This window comes from Quercus lobata, chromosome 4 (assembly GCF_001633185.2).
Source record: "Quercus lobata isolate SW786 chromosome 4, ValleyOak3.0 Primary Assembly, whole genome shotgun sequence".
In the NCBI taxonomy this organism is placed as follows: domain Eukaryota; kingdom Viridiplantae; phylum Streptophyta; class Magnoliopsida; order Fagales; family Fagaceae; genus Quercus; species Quercus lobata.
The window spans coordinates 41,201,092-41,219,812 of record NC_044907.1 but is presented as its reverse complement, the minus strand read 5'-3'; the positions used below and the strand labels follow the sequence as shown (position 1 = coordinate 41,219,812).

The following is an 18,721-nucleotide window of genomic DNA, read 5'->3' as shown; positions in this document are numbered from 1 at the left end:
AGAGAAATAATAGGGAGATATTGGGTGGGGTCCACTTGGGTATAATATAGTATTAAATTGGACTTTTAACGCTACCTCGTGTCGACGCTGACAGTGAAACTAGTAAATATTTGCACCGTTTGGTAGAATTCTTAGGGTCCGTTTGGTTTGTCATTTGAAAATATAGTGTTCAGTGTTTAAACACTGAACACTAGTGTCCAAAATTCCAAACAATATGTTTAGTGACAGAGTTTAAAATAGGGCTGTTTGGAAAGGGTTGCTCAAAAACGTATGTTTGAAATATATTTTTTGAAACATGCTTGGATGTGATTTTAAACACTGAACAGATGATTCAAATGGCACAACGGTAATAAAAATTACACTCAGTTTTGACTGTGCCGGATCCACTGGATCAGTTTTTTTCTAATTTTTGTCTCCTCTCCTCTCTACTCTCATATCATCAGTCTTCACGCCCCCAAAGAATATCATTTCATCTCTCCTCTCCTCTCTACTCTCATCTCTACAAAGAATATCAGTCTGAACTCCATTACTTCTTTCACTCACCTCCATTACTGCACTGACCCAGCGGCATTCCACCTCACCCCTCACAGATCCGGCGCCATTACTCCTAACAGTAGCTCATAAACGCGTCAAAATCTCACGCACACATCATTTGGAAGAAACCCCTATCAATCACAGTAATCCCTTTCTCCCAATTAATTCCTCACCAACGAAATCTGTTGCTAAGGACCGTGAAGCCCAGCTGTGGATGATCTGAGGCGTCAATGGAGATGAGGAGTGCAAGGGTTTGTTTTCTGCTGAGGGAATAGAAGGGATAGTGTACACGCAGCTACAAAGATCACACAGCTACAAAGATCACGCCTCTCCACCCGATTGGTGAGGAATACAGGAAAAAAAAAAAACCCAAAAAACACGGCTGTGTGAGTGATTCGGAACGACGACTCGGCGACGACAAAATACTGCTCGACGTCTCCGCGGCGACAAAAGATCGATTACTTGCTGCGTCTTAGAGTGCTGACAGTGGAGATAAGCTCCGACGAATGTAAAGCCTAGCCGTGGATCTTCTTTAGCGTCGATGGAGATGAGGACGTGCGTGGGTTTGGCTTTTTCGTTTCCTGCTCTGAGGGAAGACTGAAGACTGAAGAGAAAGGGATAAAGACAGAACAAAAGGAATAAAGAAGGGATAAAAAACGGATTAAAAAATTATTATTTAATACGTTGTCAGCTTTTTTTATCATTAAAAACACACATATCAAACACATATTTTACATTTTTTAAACACTGAAAAATATTGTTTAAACTATGATACCAAACACATTTTTTTTTGTTTTATTAACACTAAAAACACGTTGTTCAACAACACTTTTCAAACCACAATTTTCACAACTTTTTAAACAACAATTTTTGAAAACTATTGCCAAACGGGCTCTTAGTGTCTGGATTTCTAGTTTTCATAATTTATATAACAGTTTCTATAATTCTTCATTCAAAAATTGTGGGATTCATGACTTAAAAACTTGCTTGGATTTCAATAACTCTGTTTTCAGTTTTAGTTTCTATCACTTAATTCTCTAATTTTTGAGTGATGAGTTATAGAAACTGAAAACACATTTTAACTGTTTTTAATTTCTATAACTCTGTTTTCAATAGCATTTTTATAATTAAGCACACATGAAGAGACCCACTAGTTAGGTCAGCTGTACCTTTTGACTTTTTTTTTCCTATCTTCTCCTAGGTTTGGTCAATTCGTTCTCTCTTATTTTTTTTTTCTTCCCTTTCACCTGAATTTTGTCAGTTCGATCTTCCTTTTTTTTTTTTTTTGGTTCTTTATCACAACATATTTCCTGTCTTCAGTTCTTTTTCTTCTTCTTCTTCTTCTTTCACTGGGTTCGGTGAGTCTAGGTTTCTTGTTTTTTTTCTTTTTTTTTTTTCACTAGGTTCGGTGAGGTTAGCCGCAGCTTTTTTTCTAGTTTTTTTTTTTTTTTTTTTTTTCACTAGTTAGGTCAGCCACACTTTTTGACTTTTTTTTTTCCTTTCTTCTCCACATTTCTTTCTTCTACTGGGTTCGGTCAGTTCATCCTCTCTTATTTTCTTTTTTTTTTTCTTCTTTTTCACTAGAATCTTGTCAGTTCAATCTTCCTTTTTCTTTTTCTTTTTTCTTTTTTTCCTTCTTCTTTCACTAGGTTCGGGTTTTTTTTTTTTTTTTTTCCTTCTTCTTTCATTGGGTTCGGGTTTCTGGGTTTTTTTTTCTTCATCTTCTTCTTCTTCTTTCACTGGGTTCGGCGAGTTTGGGTTTCTGGGTTTTTTTTTTTTTTTTTTTTAACTGGATTCAATGAATTTGGGTACTGGGAAAAAAAAACTACACTGAATGACTGGTTTAGGGCCCACAAACTATATGAAAAATATTGAGTGATAACAAGTAAGTGATGGTGCCAAACGAGTAGGGTATTTTAAGTGATGAGTGACGGAAATTAAGTGATGAGTAACGGAAATTGAGTGATAAGTAATGAAAAAAAATCCAAACAAGGCCTTAAACAACTCATTTTCAGTTTTTAAACAACATAACACATATTTTTACACTTTTTCATTTACACGTATTTCAAAAAATTACAAACAACATTACTCAAACTCTTCTACCAAACGAACCCTGACTTCTTCAATATTTCTTCTTTTATTGTGAATTTTAAAATTTTAAGTGTTAAATTTGATCTTTTTTATATTTTTAACATACATATCAAATTTTGTTCAAAATGAATTTTATTTACTATTTGATCAATAAATTTATTTTTTGTACACAATTTTAAATCACAAAAAATTGAAATTTTAACATTTGTTTGATGACAAAGCAATTGATTTTTAATCTTCTTAAATTTTGCAAGCACAGAGAATATAATAAGAACATGTTATTTAATTGCTAGATTTTCAAAATTGACACTCAATATAAATATATATATATATATAAGGAGTTTGTACATATGTTCAAAATGAATGTTATTTACTATTTAATCAATAAATTTATTTTTTATACACAATTTTATACCACAAAAAATTGAAATTTTAACATTTGTTTGATAACAAAGCAATTGATTTTTTATCTTCTTAAATTTTATAAGCACGGAGGATATAATAAGAACATGTAATCTAATGACTAGATTTTTAAAATTCACACTCAATATAAATATATATTGAGTTTGTAGAATTTTTTTCCAAACTAATTTAGTAAGAAACTTTGTTTATTGGTGAAGGGTGTGGTTTCAATAAACATATGAAAAATTCTAAGACCATAATTTTTGTCATAACTTGCTCAAATAAAAAGTCTTAATTAATGGATCTATAACTTTATCACATGGGTAAATTGTGGTAAAAATTATAATCATAGTACTTTTTTTTTTGACATGTATAATCATAGTACTTTGGACATATAAACAAAAAGTGAAGAATTCATGACTTGTCACGTGGCTAAATTATGACAAAGGTTATGGTCCCACCATTACTGCTTACAAAAGAAAGAGGGCACATTACTTTACTTTAATGAAGAGCGAGTTTGGCAGGGGTTGCATTAACGAATCAATGAATGTAACAGGAGCCTAAATACAATGAATGTGACTCATCATAGAATAATTGTTAACAGATTTCTGACGTTGACAGTTTTGGTAACGTGGAGTAACTTTTTGGTAAGTACATGAGTAATTTATGAGAAAATCTATATATTCTCACAAATTTTGACAAAAAGATTGACCCACCATGTGACAAATTATTAGTGAGAAAATCTATATACGTCCAAAATTTGACAAAAAGATTGCCCATCTGATAAATTATTAGTATGGGGGTAAAAAGATTACGTGGATTCAAATAAAATGAAATCTTTTTTTTAAGTGTGTTAAAGTAAATTTATATTTAAAAAAAATGAAAAAAGTAATTAAAAAAAGAAAAAATAAAGAAAGAGGTTTTAAAAAATTATAAATAAAAGTTAAAAATTGAAAAGTTGGCTTCCAAACACATATGATGTAGCAGATTATTAGTGGTATATAAAAAGTTTGTATTAGCCGTGGGCCTTAATGAGAAACAGTGAAATATATGTTGATGTAGCAGATTATTAATGGTAGATAAAAAATTGATGTTATAACCAATGAAAGTTTGTTAATTCAACATGTGTGAAAAAATAGACAGACTTTGGCTCCAAACATGTTTAGTTCTTATCACTTAACTTGACCAACTAAGTGGGTTATATGCATTGAACATAACGGGACACGTGTCAATCTTTTTTGCTAAAGAAATTGTCAATTTTTTTATGTATGCAACATTACTCGTAGTAAATTGGTGTTGTGTACTCCCTTTTCTCATTAGTTAAATTTATGGTAAAATTTATTATTAATATTAATGTAAAAGGGTGGAATACTTTGTAGTCATTGTACTTCAAGGTACTTAATACTATTTTTTTTTTTTTTTGGTATTATGATTTGTAATTGTACCTATGGATTGAGAAAAATATCAAAAACTACAAGATCAAAAAAAATTTGTATTCAATGCATAAGATTTTTTTATTAAAAAAATAAAATAAAATAAAATAAAAAGAGAGAAATGACTCAAATGAGCCAATCGGCATAAAAATGTTATAATTTAACTTTTTCAATATTTTGGTGCACAATTGAAGCCGTTTTAGAGATTACAAAATTAGTGGTAATTTCAATAATATTTTCTTTAACGTGTTTTTAGGTGTTGGGCGTGGCCTAAAATCCAAATCAAACTAAAAATGTTTTTAGTTGACTAGGAAAATATCAAATTGTTCAAAATTAAAAAGCAACTTAATTTGCTTTTTTTTTGCTTACCTAGGAAAGATGCATGGCAATTTTGGTACTTAAAAACCATCAAGGGGTGTAATTCAGTAGTAGAAAGCTCTTGTTACCCCATTACATATATTTATATAAGTTGTGGGGTTCAAGTAGTAACATGCGCTATTGTTACTTAAGTAGTACCTGTGGTATTACACATTGCTGTCATAAGACGCAGGTTAAGTCCACACCAAAAACCTCTTTAATAATTCAGCAAAAAAAAAAAAAAAAGTGGGAAAATCCATACTTAAAAGAGGCTAAATTACTACCGAAAGCTGGCTTGGGCACTTGACGGTCGAAACTCTAAACAAACTTTTGGGAAAAAAGCACTTATATCAGTGGGAAAGCTAGGATTTGATTTCCAGATGGACAAAAAATTACAAGGTGTACACACGTGACACATGCGAGTACTTGATATCAATTTGAAGAATAAAAATCTATGGAAACACTAAAGGGATATAATCAAAGAAAATCCACAAAAATAAATCACATATTCGCTATATGTCAAGGGTTTGTTTACACATGAATAATTTTTTTGTTTTGTGTTTAAAATTTATAAAGTTATTTACCTAAAAACAAAGGCACATTACTGCCTCATGTTGACTCCACGGCCAAAAAATAAGACCCAAGGGCTATGGTTTTAACCGAGAGATACCAATAGCCTTGTAGTTTAGTGGTATTTGACTGATATTTTTTGATGAGAACAGAGATTCAAATCCCACCGGCCCACATATAAAACATAAAAACTAGGAGATAGAGAGTCAAAATATCAACCACTCGAAAAATGAAAAGTTCTTAAACTTGGGTGCTTCCATGAACATTAACAATCTATCTATTCTATAAAACAGATGAAATAGGAAAATTGACCATATCCTCAAGTCCTAATTAGCCAGTTTTTTACCTTTGTTTTGGTATAGTCACATATTGTCTCCAAAAAAAATGCAAATAAGCTGCCAAACGCACTTTTTGATTGGTAAATTTCAAACAGATAAAAACTCCAAATCAATCCATGTATGAAATTAATGCATGTAGCAAATCACTAACTCATTTACTTGTTTTTCTTTGCCTCCTGGATTTTAAAGTCGGTCTAGAGACAAACATGTGATGAAGTAAACGAATATTTCGGTTTATTCAACTCGCTTTAAGAACATTTGTAGCACTAGATCAAAAAATATATTTATCTTTTTGGCAGGACAACGATGATAAGGCAAGAATTATCAAAGTACTAGGAAAAGCATTCTTCCAGTTCCAGATAAAAGAATGGCTGCGCTAGCAGCCAGCTGTAGGAAGTACAGGAAGAGCCAAAAAAGTCATGGTCGCTTTGAGCTTTAGAAAAGATGGATGAAGAGGAAAGAAAAAACATGAACGACAAAGATTTTGTTCAAATGTTTGAACAAATTCAAAATCTAACTGGATTTTTAGTAATGGAGTTTTCAATCTCTGTGAATTGTGATGCTTTCTAACTTATAATGTGAGTCTCCAGAAAAATATTTGGGAAAAGAAACAATCTATTCAGCTAGATTATCCCATCAAAAAAACCAGTTGAACCATTAGTTGTTTACTACGGAGTAGCTCAAATGATAATTTTGAATTAGCTAGTATGTGTATGTTGGAAACCTCTATACCACACCCCCCCCCCCCCCTTTCCCCAAAAAAACAAACAAACAACAATAACTACTACCTCAATGTTACTGCTGCTGTTAGTTGCCTGCAGGTTAAGTCTGTAGGGAATTAATCCGAAATTCCCAAACCTGTGAAAAACAAAATAGAGAAAACACACTCCAAAGAAAAATAATCACACAAACAAGACAGTATTTACGTGGTTCAGCAATTTACCTACGTCCACGGAATTGCAGAGATTTCACTATTATCAGAGAAAAAATACAAAGTGTGGCAGTACAATTTTTCTCACTCTCAAAAACGACAACAACAAACCCTAATCACCAAAACAACATTTTTCTACATCCTGCGCACAGGATTCACAATGGGCTACAAAACGGGCCAAAAAATTTTCTCGGGGGCGTTGCCTCTAGACCCCCAAGAGGCTTGTCCATAAGCGCTACAGCTTGAGCCTATCGACCCAAGCCTCCGCTCCATGGACTAAACCTCATAAAATCTCCCATTAAAAACTACGCAACATTATTTCGAGTCAGGTCATCATCTAGATCAAACATAACTAAGCTCCACAAAGCCCAACAAAGTCCTCCCCTCAAAGTGCCAAGAAAGTCGCTATGATTCTACATATATATCAATATCATTCCATCAACAGAGTGAAAGATACAAAGATATAAATCAGCGGAACAAATTAAAAAAATTGAAAGAATTTAAGTCACTGTTTTTCTTTCTTCTAATAATGTGAAGAAATCACGTGTCTAATTAAAATTTTTTGGATAGGAAAAAAAATAGAACTGAGTAGAAGAAAAAAAAATGAGAGAAGAGATGACTACCACTGGTTTTGTGACATGTTGCACAATTTCTTTTTTCAAATAAGGTCCGAATTTTGAGCCAAACTTTATTCTTTGCCTCAATTGGTTCTGCACAAGAAGTCAAATATCAATGAATTTCTCCAAAATATTATAACCCTCAAAAGCACAAAGAAGAGGAAGAGGATTGATTGTATAAAAAATTAGAATTAACATATACATATATTTTACCTATTGCATACTGCAGGTACCAATCCACATCTAAGAATGGAATATGAGCAATCTGAGGCCAATCTTCACCTGTCTGTCTCTGACATCTTTGTCGTAAAAGAGGACAATTAGCAATTGTAAGGCATTGTAAAGTGGAGAGATGGCGAATCCCTTGAGGCAATGATCTCAGATTGGGGCAACGGCTAATTTCAAGCTTTTGTAGTGATGTGAGGTTGCCTATCCACTCAGGTAAAGCCATCAAATTAGGACAATTTTCAATGTTAAGATATTGTAAAGAGGTGAGATGGCGCATTCCATCAGGCAATGATGTCAAATTGGGGTATTCGTCAATTTTAAACCTTTGTAGTAATGTGAGATTACCTATCCACTCTGGTAAAGCAATCAAATTAGGACAATTTTCAATCTCCAAATCTTGTAAAGAGGTGAGATAACAAATCTCTCGAGGCAATGATATCAAATTGGGCCATTTGCTAATGTTAAGCTCTTGAAGTGATTTGAGGTTACCTATCCACTCTGGTAAAGCTGTCAAATTAGGACAATCGCGAATTTGGAGTTTTTGAAGAGTGGTAATATGTTGAAGTCCATTTGGTAGAGACAGCAGTTTTGGAAGTCCAGTAAAATAGAGTGAACTAAGGCTCATAAGGCCCTGCCATTGCATACTATCATCTTCATCATTTAGCAAAACAAGCTCGTTACAATCCCAAATTTTCATATCTTGAAGTGAGGTGAGATGTTGAATGCCTCCACCAGGGAAAGACCTTAGTCCATTACAGTTGAAAATGGAAAGTCTTCGAAGTGAAACAAGATTTCGTAGCCATGCATCTGGAAGTGATTCTAAATCATTAACCCATTCTAACTGCAAAGTCTCTAATTCAGAAAGAGGAAAGCAACATGAGGAGGTTGAGAATGCCGTTGATGGGTTCTGCGTTACTACCATATCCATTGTTTGTTGCAATACTTTGGAGCTAACTTCAGTCAATGTCAACCCTTCTTTGAGATACGGAAATAATGGCATGCAACTGAGGTTCGGGCAAAAACTAATTTCTAATTCCGAAAGATGAGGAAATGATGGTATTAACAAATGCTCTGGTTGAGTGTTATCATCTATCCTCCACCATCCTTTCACATTGGGGCAATCCCATAATGTGAGAGTAATTAAGGATGGGAAAAATAATGTTTTCGTGGAAGACAACGATGAAGTTAAGGATAGACTAATAGTGTCTTCTGATATGTATTCAAGCTCTCCCATATCTGCAAGTTTGAGAGACTTCAGAAAAGGGAGTTGATATAACGGTGGGAGGTGATGGCATTTGTGAGTATGCCAAAATTCCAAATTGACAAGATTAGTAAGCGAAGAGATCCAACTTGGAATTGTCACACCCATATAAGACCGTAACTCCAATGCTTTAAGATTTGGATGTGGTTGGAGCCATTTCAATGACATTTCATCACAACATGTGGTTTTATCATTCGGTAATTCATCCCACCGTAAAATCAATTGTTGAAGATGTTGTTTCTCCTTCATATTTGCAGCTTGACATTCTAGCATGTCCTCTTCTTCATGACCTAGATATCCAATCCATAAGCGTCCTCCCAAATTGCTCAACTGCTTCAATTCACTTAGCCCACAACTAGACCTGGCTCTAGAACCTACCTTACTCACAACAAACTGTGGTAGTATCTCAAGAGAAGTTAACTGTCCTGATCCATGGGGCATATGAGTCAATTTTGAACAATTAGTAACATCTAGATGCCTAAGATTGATCAAATATTTAGTGTCCATGGGTAATTCCCTAAGAGATCCACAATTATTGAGTTTTAGGGTTTGCAAATTCTGTAGCCTAGTAATGGAATTAGGGAGAATTTTAATATCACGATTTTCAGATACATCAAGATATCTTAAATGTTTCAACTCTCCAATTGAACTTGGCAATGCACGTAGTCATAAATTGCTTAAATCCAACGTGCGCAGATACTTAAGATTTGAAACAAGTGCATTACAAGTTAAATTACCCAAATTTCCCCCAACACTAGATGCAAGAACTGTTCGCATCTTCCTTCCATTAAGCTTGGTGATTGGATCCATATGATTAAATGATAGATGACGAACTTTTTCACCAATGTTCCCACTTGAATTTAATACTACACTTTCCATCCCAGACACCAAAGTTGCAAGATCATGCATGAGATTATGCATTTTGCACCATATAATATTGCCATGTTCATCTTTTCCTATATCTTGGAAAAATGACCTCCAAAGTAACACCATAAAGTACTCTCTACCAACATCCTCCACACGTTGCTTTGGATCTGATAATTTAATAAAATCTTGTGCTGCCCAAAGATCAATTAGCATCTTTACTTGAATCTTGTAATCTTTGGGAAATAAACTACAATAAGCAAAGCATTGCTTTAAGTATGGGGGTAGATGATCATAACTCAACTTAAGTGTTGATGAGATATCATTTTCTTCTTGACCTATTTTTGAGAGTTCATAATTTTTAAAAGACAGCCACTCATTTTCCGAAGTCTTGGATCGTAGTAAGCTTGCTATTGTTCTTATAACAAGAGGTACCCCAGCACAATTATTCATAACCTCCTCTCCTAGGCTTACAAGGGCTTGGTTCTCTGGTTCTTGGCCTTGTTCAAATGCTATTTTTACAAATAAACTCCAAGCCTTTCTCTTAGTCAGGCCTTTTAGAGGATAACATGAAGTTGTGCCTATTATCATTGCTACCTTTTCAGAGCGTGTAGTTACTATTATCCTACTTCCCCTTGCACCAACCATTAACAAATTTTTCAAGAGAAACCATTTATTATTATCCTCATTCCACAAATCATCCAAGACAAGCAAATATTTTTTTCCATTAAGTTTTTCTCGAAGTTGTGTTTGCAAGATTTCAAGGCTTTCTTTAAGCTTCTCATCAATCAAATGTTCTAAAATTGCTTTAACAATTTGTTTTACATCAAAGTTACTAGAGACACAAATCCAAAGTTTCAACTCAAAAGTTTTATTAACAATCTTATCATTGTAAATGAGTTGAGCTAGTGTGGTCTTACCTAACCCAGCCATTCCAACTATCGAAATAATTGAAACATTTTCTACAACAGTATTATCCAAAAGACATTCTACAATTGCATTTTTGTCATCTTCTCTCCCAACAACTTCTTCTTCTGGTACAAAAGAATAAGTTTCTCTTTCCCTATTAATCATTTGAGGCTCAATGGGGCTTTCCATAAAGTGGAACTTGGTCCTATCATCTGCAATGCCATTTAATTTCTCCCTAATGGCCTTTATTTTATGACCCATCTTAGGACTAAAAACAAGCTGGTTTGAACTTGAAGAGAAAATACATACCTCCTTTGGCATCACATCTCCAACCATCACTTCGTGCCGCAAAACTTCAGTGGAGAAGTCATCTAACAAGTCATCTGCATCAAGGATGACATCTTTGAGCTTTCTAAGCCAGTCTTTGATCTCAAGGTTATGAGAACTCCGCTTTTCTGCATCTAGAATCACAGCTTGGATGGTGGAAACCGTATTCGTTAGATTTTCAAGCTCAGCTTTGACACCCAAGGACAACTGAATCTCGTGGAGAGTTAAAGCTGTCAACACTTCAATGACTCTGCCTGCAAGTTCGTATAAAACTCCTTCAGCCATTTCTTTTTTTCTTTTTTCAGGAATGCCAGATGGTTTTGTTTGTGGAATGCTAAATATGGTGACTGATGCGAGGTTGACTTATCTTTTTTTTTTTTTCCCTCATTGGTTTCAGTTTTGTGTTTTATTCTTTCATGTGTGGTTTCTTTTTTTTTTTTTCTTTCTTTCTTTTGTCAGGGTCACGTGGGATGGGGGAGACCACAATTATAGGCTTATCTTTTTTTCTTTTCTTTTTTTTCATTGTTTAAACACAGGTATATAATTTTCTCATTGGCTTTCAGTTTTGTTTCTTATTTTTTCATGTGTGGATTTCTCTATTTTCTTTCTTTTGTTAGGGTCATGGGGGATGGGAGTTCCATAATTGTTAACTTATCTAATTTTTTTTTTCTCATTTAAACACAAGCAAATAATTTTCTCATTGGCTTTCAGTTTTGTTTCTTATTCTTTCAGATGTGGACTCTCTTTTCTCTTTCTCTTATCAGAGTTACGTGGAATGAAAGGTCATAGTTGTTGACTTATTTAATTTTATTTTTTCTCATTGTTTAATCACAGGTAAATAGCATTTAAAACTCGAGTCCTAAGTTAACTTTCTACCTTCTCGAGAAAGAGTAGTATTGAGCTATTTTTGCCTTACAATTGTTTTTAAACAAATATGAAGATGTCGGGAACAAATGGCGGCCCCACCAATAATTCCTTAGCAAAAATACATTATTCTGACTATTTGGCCGCTGTAAATTACAAAGTAATCCTACCAATAATAATAATAATAATAATAAATGACAAAATAAAAATAAAAAGAAGTGACGCAGAAGTGGGACTTTGGGAGTGGTTACAGTGGTAGGCTGGTAACTAGATACCAGTCATTGACTACTGTCTAGAAATTTTCAAGAAGATTTTATTTCAAAAACTATATTTTATATCTAAAATTTTGAATTCTTGAAGAGCTGTAGCAATTGGAACAACTTTCTTTTTTTTTTTTTTTTTGGGGCCTAAACTCCTCTCCCAAGCTGGTAGAGCTAACTTGATTGCTTCTGTGCTTTAAACCATGCCTTTGTATTCCTTTTCCTGTCTTAAAATTCCTGAAACCATTTGTAACAAGCTTGATGCTATTACTAGAACTTTCTGGTGGGGTCATGATTTAGGGGATAGGAAGCTTCATCTCATTAGTTGGGATAAAATCTGCCAACCGAAATGCAGGGGAGGGATTGGGCTGAAAAAATTCAGTTTAGTCAATCAAGCCATGATTACAAAACAATTCTGGAGAATTCAACATAATCTCAATTCTCTACTAGCTAGAACTTTTCAAAGGAAATATTGTACTTCCAATTCACTAAGAGACTACAACCCTAAACCTAACCATTCTTGGATTTGGAAAACTGTTGTGGTCCCCCAAAACTCTTCTTTACACCAAGGCAAATGGTTAATTGGAAGTGGGCATCATATACCCCTTATTCATCCGGATTGGTACCAAGCTCCAGACCATATTCTAAGGGAAAATAATCTATCCAATGGAACTGTTGCTGATCTGATTGACCAAGAGACTAAATCCTGGAAGGTGGAGGTAGTTAGGAAGCTGTATCACCCACAAGTAGCTAAGGAGATTTTGCTTCTGCCTATTTCTAGAATACCAAACATGGAGGACAAAATCTTGTGGAAGCATTCAAATTCAGGGGATTATAAGGTTAAGAGAGCATATCAATTGGTTCTCAAAGATCTGTACCCTTCTGCCACACATAATCACAGATGCTTTGGTATTGCAAATGAGGTTTGGGAAAGAATTTGGAAAGTAAAGCTTCCTCTCAAAATCTTGAATTTCATTTGGAAATTACTCCATGGAAGCTTACCAGTTTTTGAAGTTCTGATTAACAGGGGCATTACTGTATCCACCAAGTGTATTCTTTGCAATGAAGAGGAGGAATCACTTAACCATCTTTTTCTGAAATGCCACTTTGCTCGAGCTGTGTGGCATGGTTCAAATCTAGAAATAAGAACTTCTGATTGTTTTAACCTCTCAATCAATCAATGGGTGGAGACTTGTCTTCTGCAGAATGATCCTAGAAATCCTATCAGAATGGGACTACTGCAGTCTATATTTACTACTCTTTGGTCTATATGGAACCATAGGAATTTGGTTCTTCATCAAGGGAAAGATCCTAATCCAATGGAAGTGCTACTAACCTCCCAATCTCTTTTATGCAGGTACCAGAAAGTTTTTAACAGCAGCCAAAGGCAGAGGTCCAGTAGCAGACAACAAAATCAGCAGCAATTCACTAACCAAGACTGGCAGCTTGTCATCAAAGTAGCAGCTTCTATCAATAGGAAAACCAAAAGGAGTGGTTATGCTTATGAGGCAACAAAGGTGGATGGAAGCGACTTGTTCACAGGTGGTACTAGCTGTGGCAAGAAGCCCTTTTGTCTTGCAAGCTCTACAAACAACCAAGTTGGCACTAGAGGACTTTGATTGCAGACATGAATCATCTTCGGAATCAAGGACTTCACATAGACTTCCTTTTTGTACCTAGATATGTCGTAGGCCATGTTTCTGATTTAAGCTTTTATCACCACTTGTTTCCCTGTTCATAGGTGTAGGCTAAATCCTAACTTTGTCCAAGCCTGATGGTTTTTTTTTTTTTTTTTTTGTGTGTGTGTACTGTTTTGTTTCTGTTAATGAAGATGCTTTCTTTGGTATAATAATAATAATAATAATAATAATAAAAATAATAAAATATAAAAGACGTTTGTGAATGTTAAGAGATTGTTTCTAATTGTTTTCTAACCATTATAATACCTTATTTGTGGCTTTTTGTGGTCTATATATATTGTTTAAACTCTCGGGTTTCAATGAGCTCAACTGGTAAATTCCTTCAAAAAAACTCTCATTATAAATATTTTATTTCATAAGTTGAAATTCTATCGATCCAAAAAAAATATTAAATTAAAAAAAAAAAACACTCATTGTAAATATTAGATGGAAGATTTATTTTCATAAACACTAAAAACCATGTGGGTATCTCCATAATTACTATTTGTGGAATGCAATATACTTGATTGTATTCTGAGGACAAATTTTCAGTATCTCATTAGCAATCCAACAATTTCATTTTGCCTTTAATCATCAGAAAAATCTTCTTATAAATATTAGATGGAAGATTGATTTCTTTTATTAAATTCAAAATTTTCCGTAACACTAAAAATCATGTGGGTATCTCTAAAATTGTTGTTGTAGAATTAAATAATCTTGGTTGTAGCATGAAGATAAATTTTCGAATACTCAATAGATTCTTGTATGGGGACAAATATTATCTAAGTCAGCGGTTTCATCGTGTCTTTAAGCCATCTATGTTTCTTTGTATGTTTATTAAACTTTTACCTGTTCCATTCATTATTTACCCCTTTTGATCTCCAACAGTTTTGTGGTAAAAAAAGTTGCTCCAATTATTTCAAAAATCAATATAATTTGTTATCAAGCTAATGAAAACCCCTGTTGGTGTGTACTGGAAATAAGTAATTTTGATAATTGGTGCGTAAATGTTTTCCATAGAGTGAGAAACTTTGTAGTCCACTCCTTTGCTCAAGATCTTTTAGGAGTGGACCCTTTTCTCATCTTCGATCTACTCAATTCTATGTTTCGAACAACAGATAAGGAGGATTAGAGTGATTTTTTTTTTTTTAATCTTCCTTAAAAATTCATGTTTATTAAGCCAACCCAACAAAACAAAAAGAGTAAGTTGTCAAGCCAAAATATGTGATAGTAATATGAACAAAATTAATTGAGAAAAACATCGATTTCATTGCATATTAATTTTCAGCTATGATAACAAGAATGTTATTTACTATTTAATTAATAAATTTATTTTTTATACACAATTTTAGATCACAAAAAATTGAAATTTTAACATTTGTTTGATGACAAAGCAATTGATCTTTGATCTTCTTAAATTTATTGATCTAAAATTCATACTCAATATAAATATATAATAAGAACATGCAATCAAATTGTTAGATTTTCAAAATTTACACTTAATATAAATATATATGAGGAGTTTGTAGAATTTCTTTCCAAACTAATTTAGAAAAAAAAAAACTTTGTTTATTTGCGGAGGGTGTGGTCTTAAAGAATAAACGTATAAAAAATATAAATACCATAATTTTTGTCACAACTTGCTCATGTAGCAAGTCTTGAGTGATAGAATAAAAGTAATGGATCTATAACTCTACCATTCAGATTTGTCATATGAATAAATTATGATAAAAATTATAATTCTAACATTACTCTAAACATATAAACAAAAATAGAAGAATCCTTATTTGTCACGTGACCAAATTATGAGAATCGTTACGGTCCTACCATTACTACGTACAAAAGGTAAGAGGGCACGTTACTTTAAATTCTTTAATGAGGAGAGAGTTTGGTAGGGGCTCGCATTAACGAATCAATGAATGTAACAGGAGCCTAAATTCAATGAATGTGACTCATCATCATAGAATAATTGTTAATAGATTTCTGACGTTGACATTCTTGGTAACGTGGAGTAACTTTTTGGTTAGTACATGAGTAATTTATGAGAAAATCTATATATTCACTTAAATTTTGACAAAAAGATTGAACCACCATGTGACAAATTATTAGTGAGAAAATCTATATACATCCAAAATTTGACAAAAAGAGAGGCCATCTGATAAATTATTAGTGTCTGGGTAAATAGATTACGTGGATCCAGATAAAATGAAATTTTTTTAATTTTTTTAAAAGTGTGTTAAAATAAATTTATACTTTGAAAAAAATTTAAAAAAAGATTAAAAAAATGAGGTTTTAAAAAATTATAAATAAAAGTTAAAAATTGAAAAGCCGGCTTCTAAACACATATAATGTGATAGATTATTAGTTGTAGGTAAAAAGTTTGTATTAGTAGTGGGCCTTAATGAGAACTAAATACATGTTGATGTAACAGATTATTAATAATAGGTAAAAAATTGATGTTATAACCAATGAAAGTTTGTCAATTCAACATGTCTGAAAAAATAGATAAAATTTGGCTCCAAACATGTTTAGTCCTTATCACTTAACTCGACCGACTAAGTGGGTCATATGCATTGAATATAACAGAACACATGTCATCTTTCTATTAGTAATTAGAGCCAAATCTCTTGCTAAAAAAAATTGTCAATTTTTTTATGTACGCAACATTACTCATAGTATATTGGTGTTGTGTACTCCTCTTTCTCATTAGTTAAATTTGTGGTAGAATTCACTATTAATATTAATGTAAAAGGATGGAATACTTTGTAGTCATTGTACTTCAAGGTACTTAATACAATTTTTTTTGGTATTATGATTTGTAATTGTACTTATGGATTGAGACAAATAACTGATGATGTCAAAAATCGTCAGTAAGCTATACAGTCCTCACGTGCTCAAGACAATACCTGCACAATACAAAACAAGATTATCCTAGGAGAGTATCGGTGTGGTATTGGCCAAAGACCTTCCGAAAATTAAGTTAGAAAATTTCTCACAACCCTAGAGTGCCAAAGTTGAGGTCAATTATGCGTACCTTCGTTTGGGAATGCTTTTGGGGGGTTTTTATAGTAGTGTAGAATCGACTTTCGTTCCTTGGGCAGAAAGACCTTTCCTTATAGAGAGAGTTTTGATAAATGTACGTATTTCAAGGGATTCTTCCCATATAGGGGTTCCTTGACCAAGACCAAACGTAGAGCGCAAGATAATTCCATTTAAGATTTCTTGGAGTTCACTTAAGTCATGTGGGTGCCACGTGGCCTTAACATTATTTGCCCTTGTGTCCATACACTAAGGATTCTGTCCGTCTAGGACTACCCGTCATGCATTCTTTCCATCCAGAACCTTGATCTGTCGCCTTATATTATTTACTGCCGTCAGGCTCACGTATCCGTCATATTTGATTTTTATCCCCTTTAGCTGCTCCCTCACTCTACGGTTTCGTCACTTCCTTTCACAGACGAACTTGTGGAATGACAGTCTAAATCATCTTTTAAGGAATTGTACTTTGATTGACATACTAGACTAGGGCCATAAATGTCGTAGGGGTAAGTGGCATGTTTTTAGTGGCTGATCACTCGGAACGAAGCGTCCCTTCGTCTTTTGTGTCGTTCCCTATATATATACGCATGCTCCTTTACCTTTCATTTTTACTTTATTTAACGAATTCACAACTAGAACACTATTGTCCACTTCACTAAATTGGCATATCGTCTACTTTGTGCAACCGTCAGCCACCCCTTGTTTGCTTTCTCCAACCGGTAAGTATTTTTACCTTATGTTAAATTTCTTTGCTACTTATTTAAATTTTTGCACACCTGTAGTCTATGTAGGCAGTCAGAGTCTTAGGGTTTGTTTGTCACGTGTAGGTGACAAATGTCTAGTGCGTCGAGTGAACAATCGTGTGTCCGCGAGGGAGCGAGCTACGATGAGGTGTATCCGTCAAGTCTCGACGACCCCAACACCTCAAGTACTGAAAGGGAACCGTCGGCCACCTCTCCTTCCACAGGAGATAAGGACACTAATGTGGAGGGGTTGGAAGGAAATTCAAACGATGATGATGTAGATAATGGTGAACCCCCAATTCAGTTTGTCGTAGGCCCCGATGGATTTAGGAAGTTCATTATGCTACCGTTGTGGACAATAAATGATTTCAATTCCTCTGTCAAACAAACATACTTCAACACGCTTAGGGAGAAGTATTAAATACCCGCCAACATCCCAATGCATCTACCTCTGAAGCAAGAAAAATGTTACTACAAGGGTGTAAAAGAGGTCAGGGTGTATGAGCAGCACCTGAAGGCAGGACTTAGGTTCCCCTTAAGTGCTCTCCATTGTCGTTTGCTACAGTACCTTAGGTTGGTCGTCACCCAAATCTCTTCAAACTCCTGGAGAGTTTTTCTGGGTGTGGAAGTCCTGTACGGGGTTATGATCGATGAGGTATGCAAGATGATGGTGGAAGAGTTCTTCCATTACTACCGTCCAACTGAGATTACTCAATCAAAAGGCATGTATAGTTTTGTGCCAAAGAGTCCGTTACTCAGGCTAGTGTGCGATACCCCAGACTCCAATAGAAATTGGAAGAGCCGTTATTTCTTTATTCAAGGGGACAATTGGATGTGTCACCTAGGTGACGAAAAGTACATGCTAGTAGATAAAACTTGGGGTATTATGCCCTCGTCTGGTATGTGTCCGTCTATATTAGGCTTCTTATTCTGTTGTGTTTATTTGATATTCTAACCGTCTTTCTTTGCAACTAGGGACCATCCTCAGGTTAGCCTTGAAGAGTGGAGTTTTTTGGAGAGGATCTTCACGACCACTAAGTTGTCGGAGAAGTCGTGGTCGAAGCTAGTAACCTTAGATACCCTTCATTGGTATTGTGACGGTTCAAAACCAACCGAGGCCGCCTGTCACTACGACGAACTAATACGCATACGTGAGTTCATCTCCTCATACTTGCTTTCTTTTTTGCTTTTTGGTAAATTACTTAACTCTTTTTACCTGTCCATCTTTATGTAGAAATGGAGGAAAGTAAAAGGAGGGCCTTCATAAAGCAGCA

At 34.3% G+C, this 18,721-nt stretch overlaps 2 protein-coding genes across 3 annotated transcripts; both read right to left on the bottom strand.

The window, feature by feature from the left end:
- Window positions 1-6,663: 6,663 nt before the first annotated feature.
- On the bottom strand, window positions 6,664-9,284 carry LOC115983633 (putative disease resistance protein RGA3). Of its 2 annotated transcripts, none has more exons than XM_031106362.1 (3): window positions 7,487-9,284; window positions 7,280-7,366; window positions 6,664-7,069 (listed from the first exon to the last, which is right to left on the bottom strand). In XM_031106362.1, exons 1-3 carry the CDS (start codon window positions 9,267-9,269, stop codon window positions 7,062-7,064), a joined length of 1,878 nt encoding a protein of 625 aa, XP_030962222.1. In that variant the 5' UTR covers window positions 9,270-9,284; the 3' UTR covers window positions 6,664-7,061. The 2 variants fall into 2 exon arrangements, with proteins under 2 accessions (XP_030962222.1, XP_030962223.1); XM_031106363.1 differs by having other exon boundaries at window positions 7,283-7,366.
- Window positions 9,285-9,428: 144 nt separating this feature from the next.
- Window positions 9,429-11,147, bottom strand: LOC115985201 (putative disease resistance protein RGA4). Its single transcript, XM_031108169.1, has one exon. It carries the CDS (start codon window positions 11,145-11,147, stop codon window positions 9,429-9,431), a length of 1,719 nt encoding a protein of 572 aa, XP_030964029.1.
- Window positions 11,148-18,721: the final 7,574 nt, after the last annotated feature.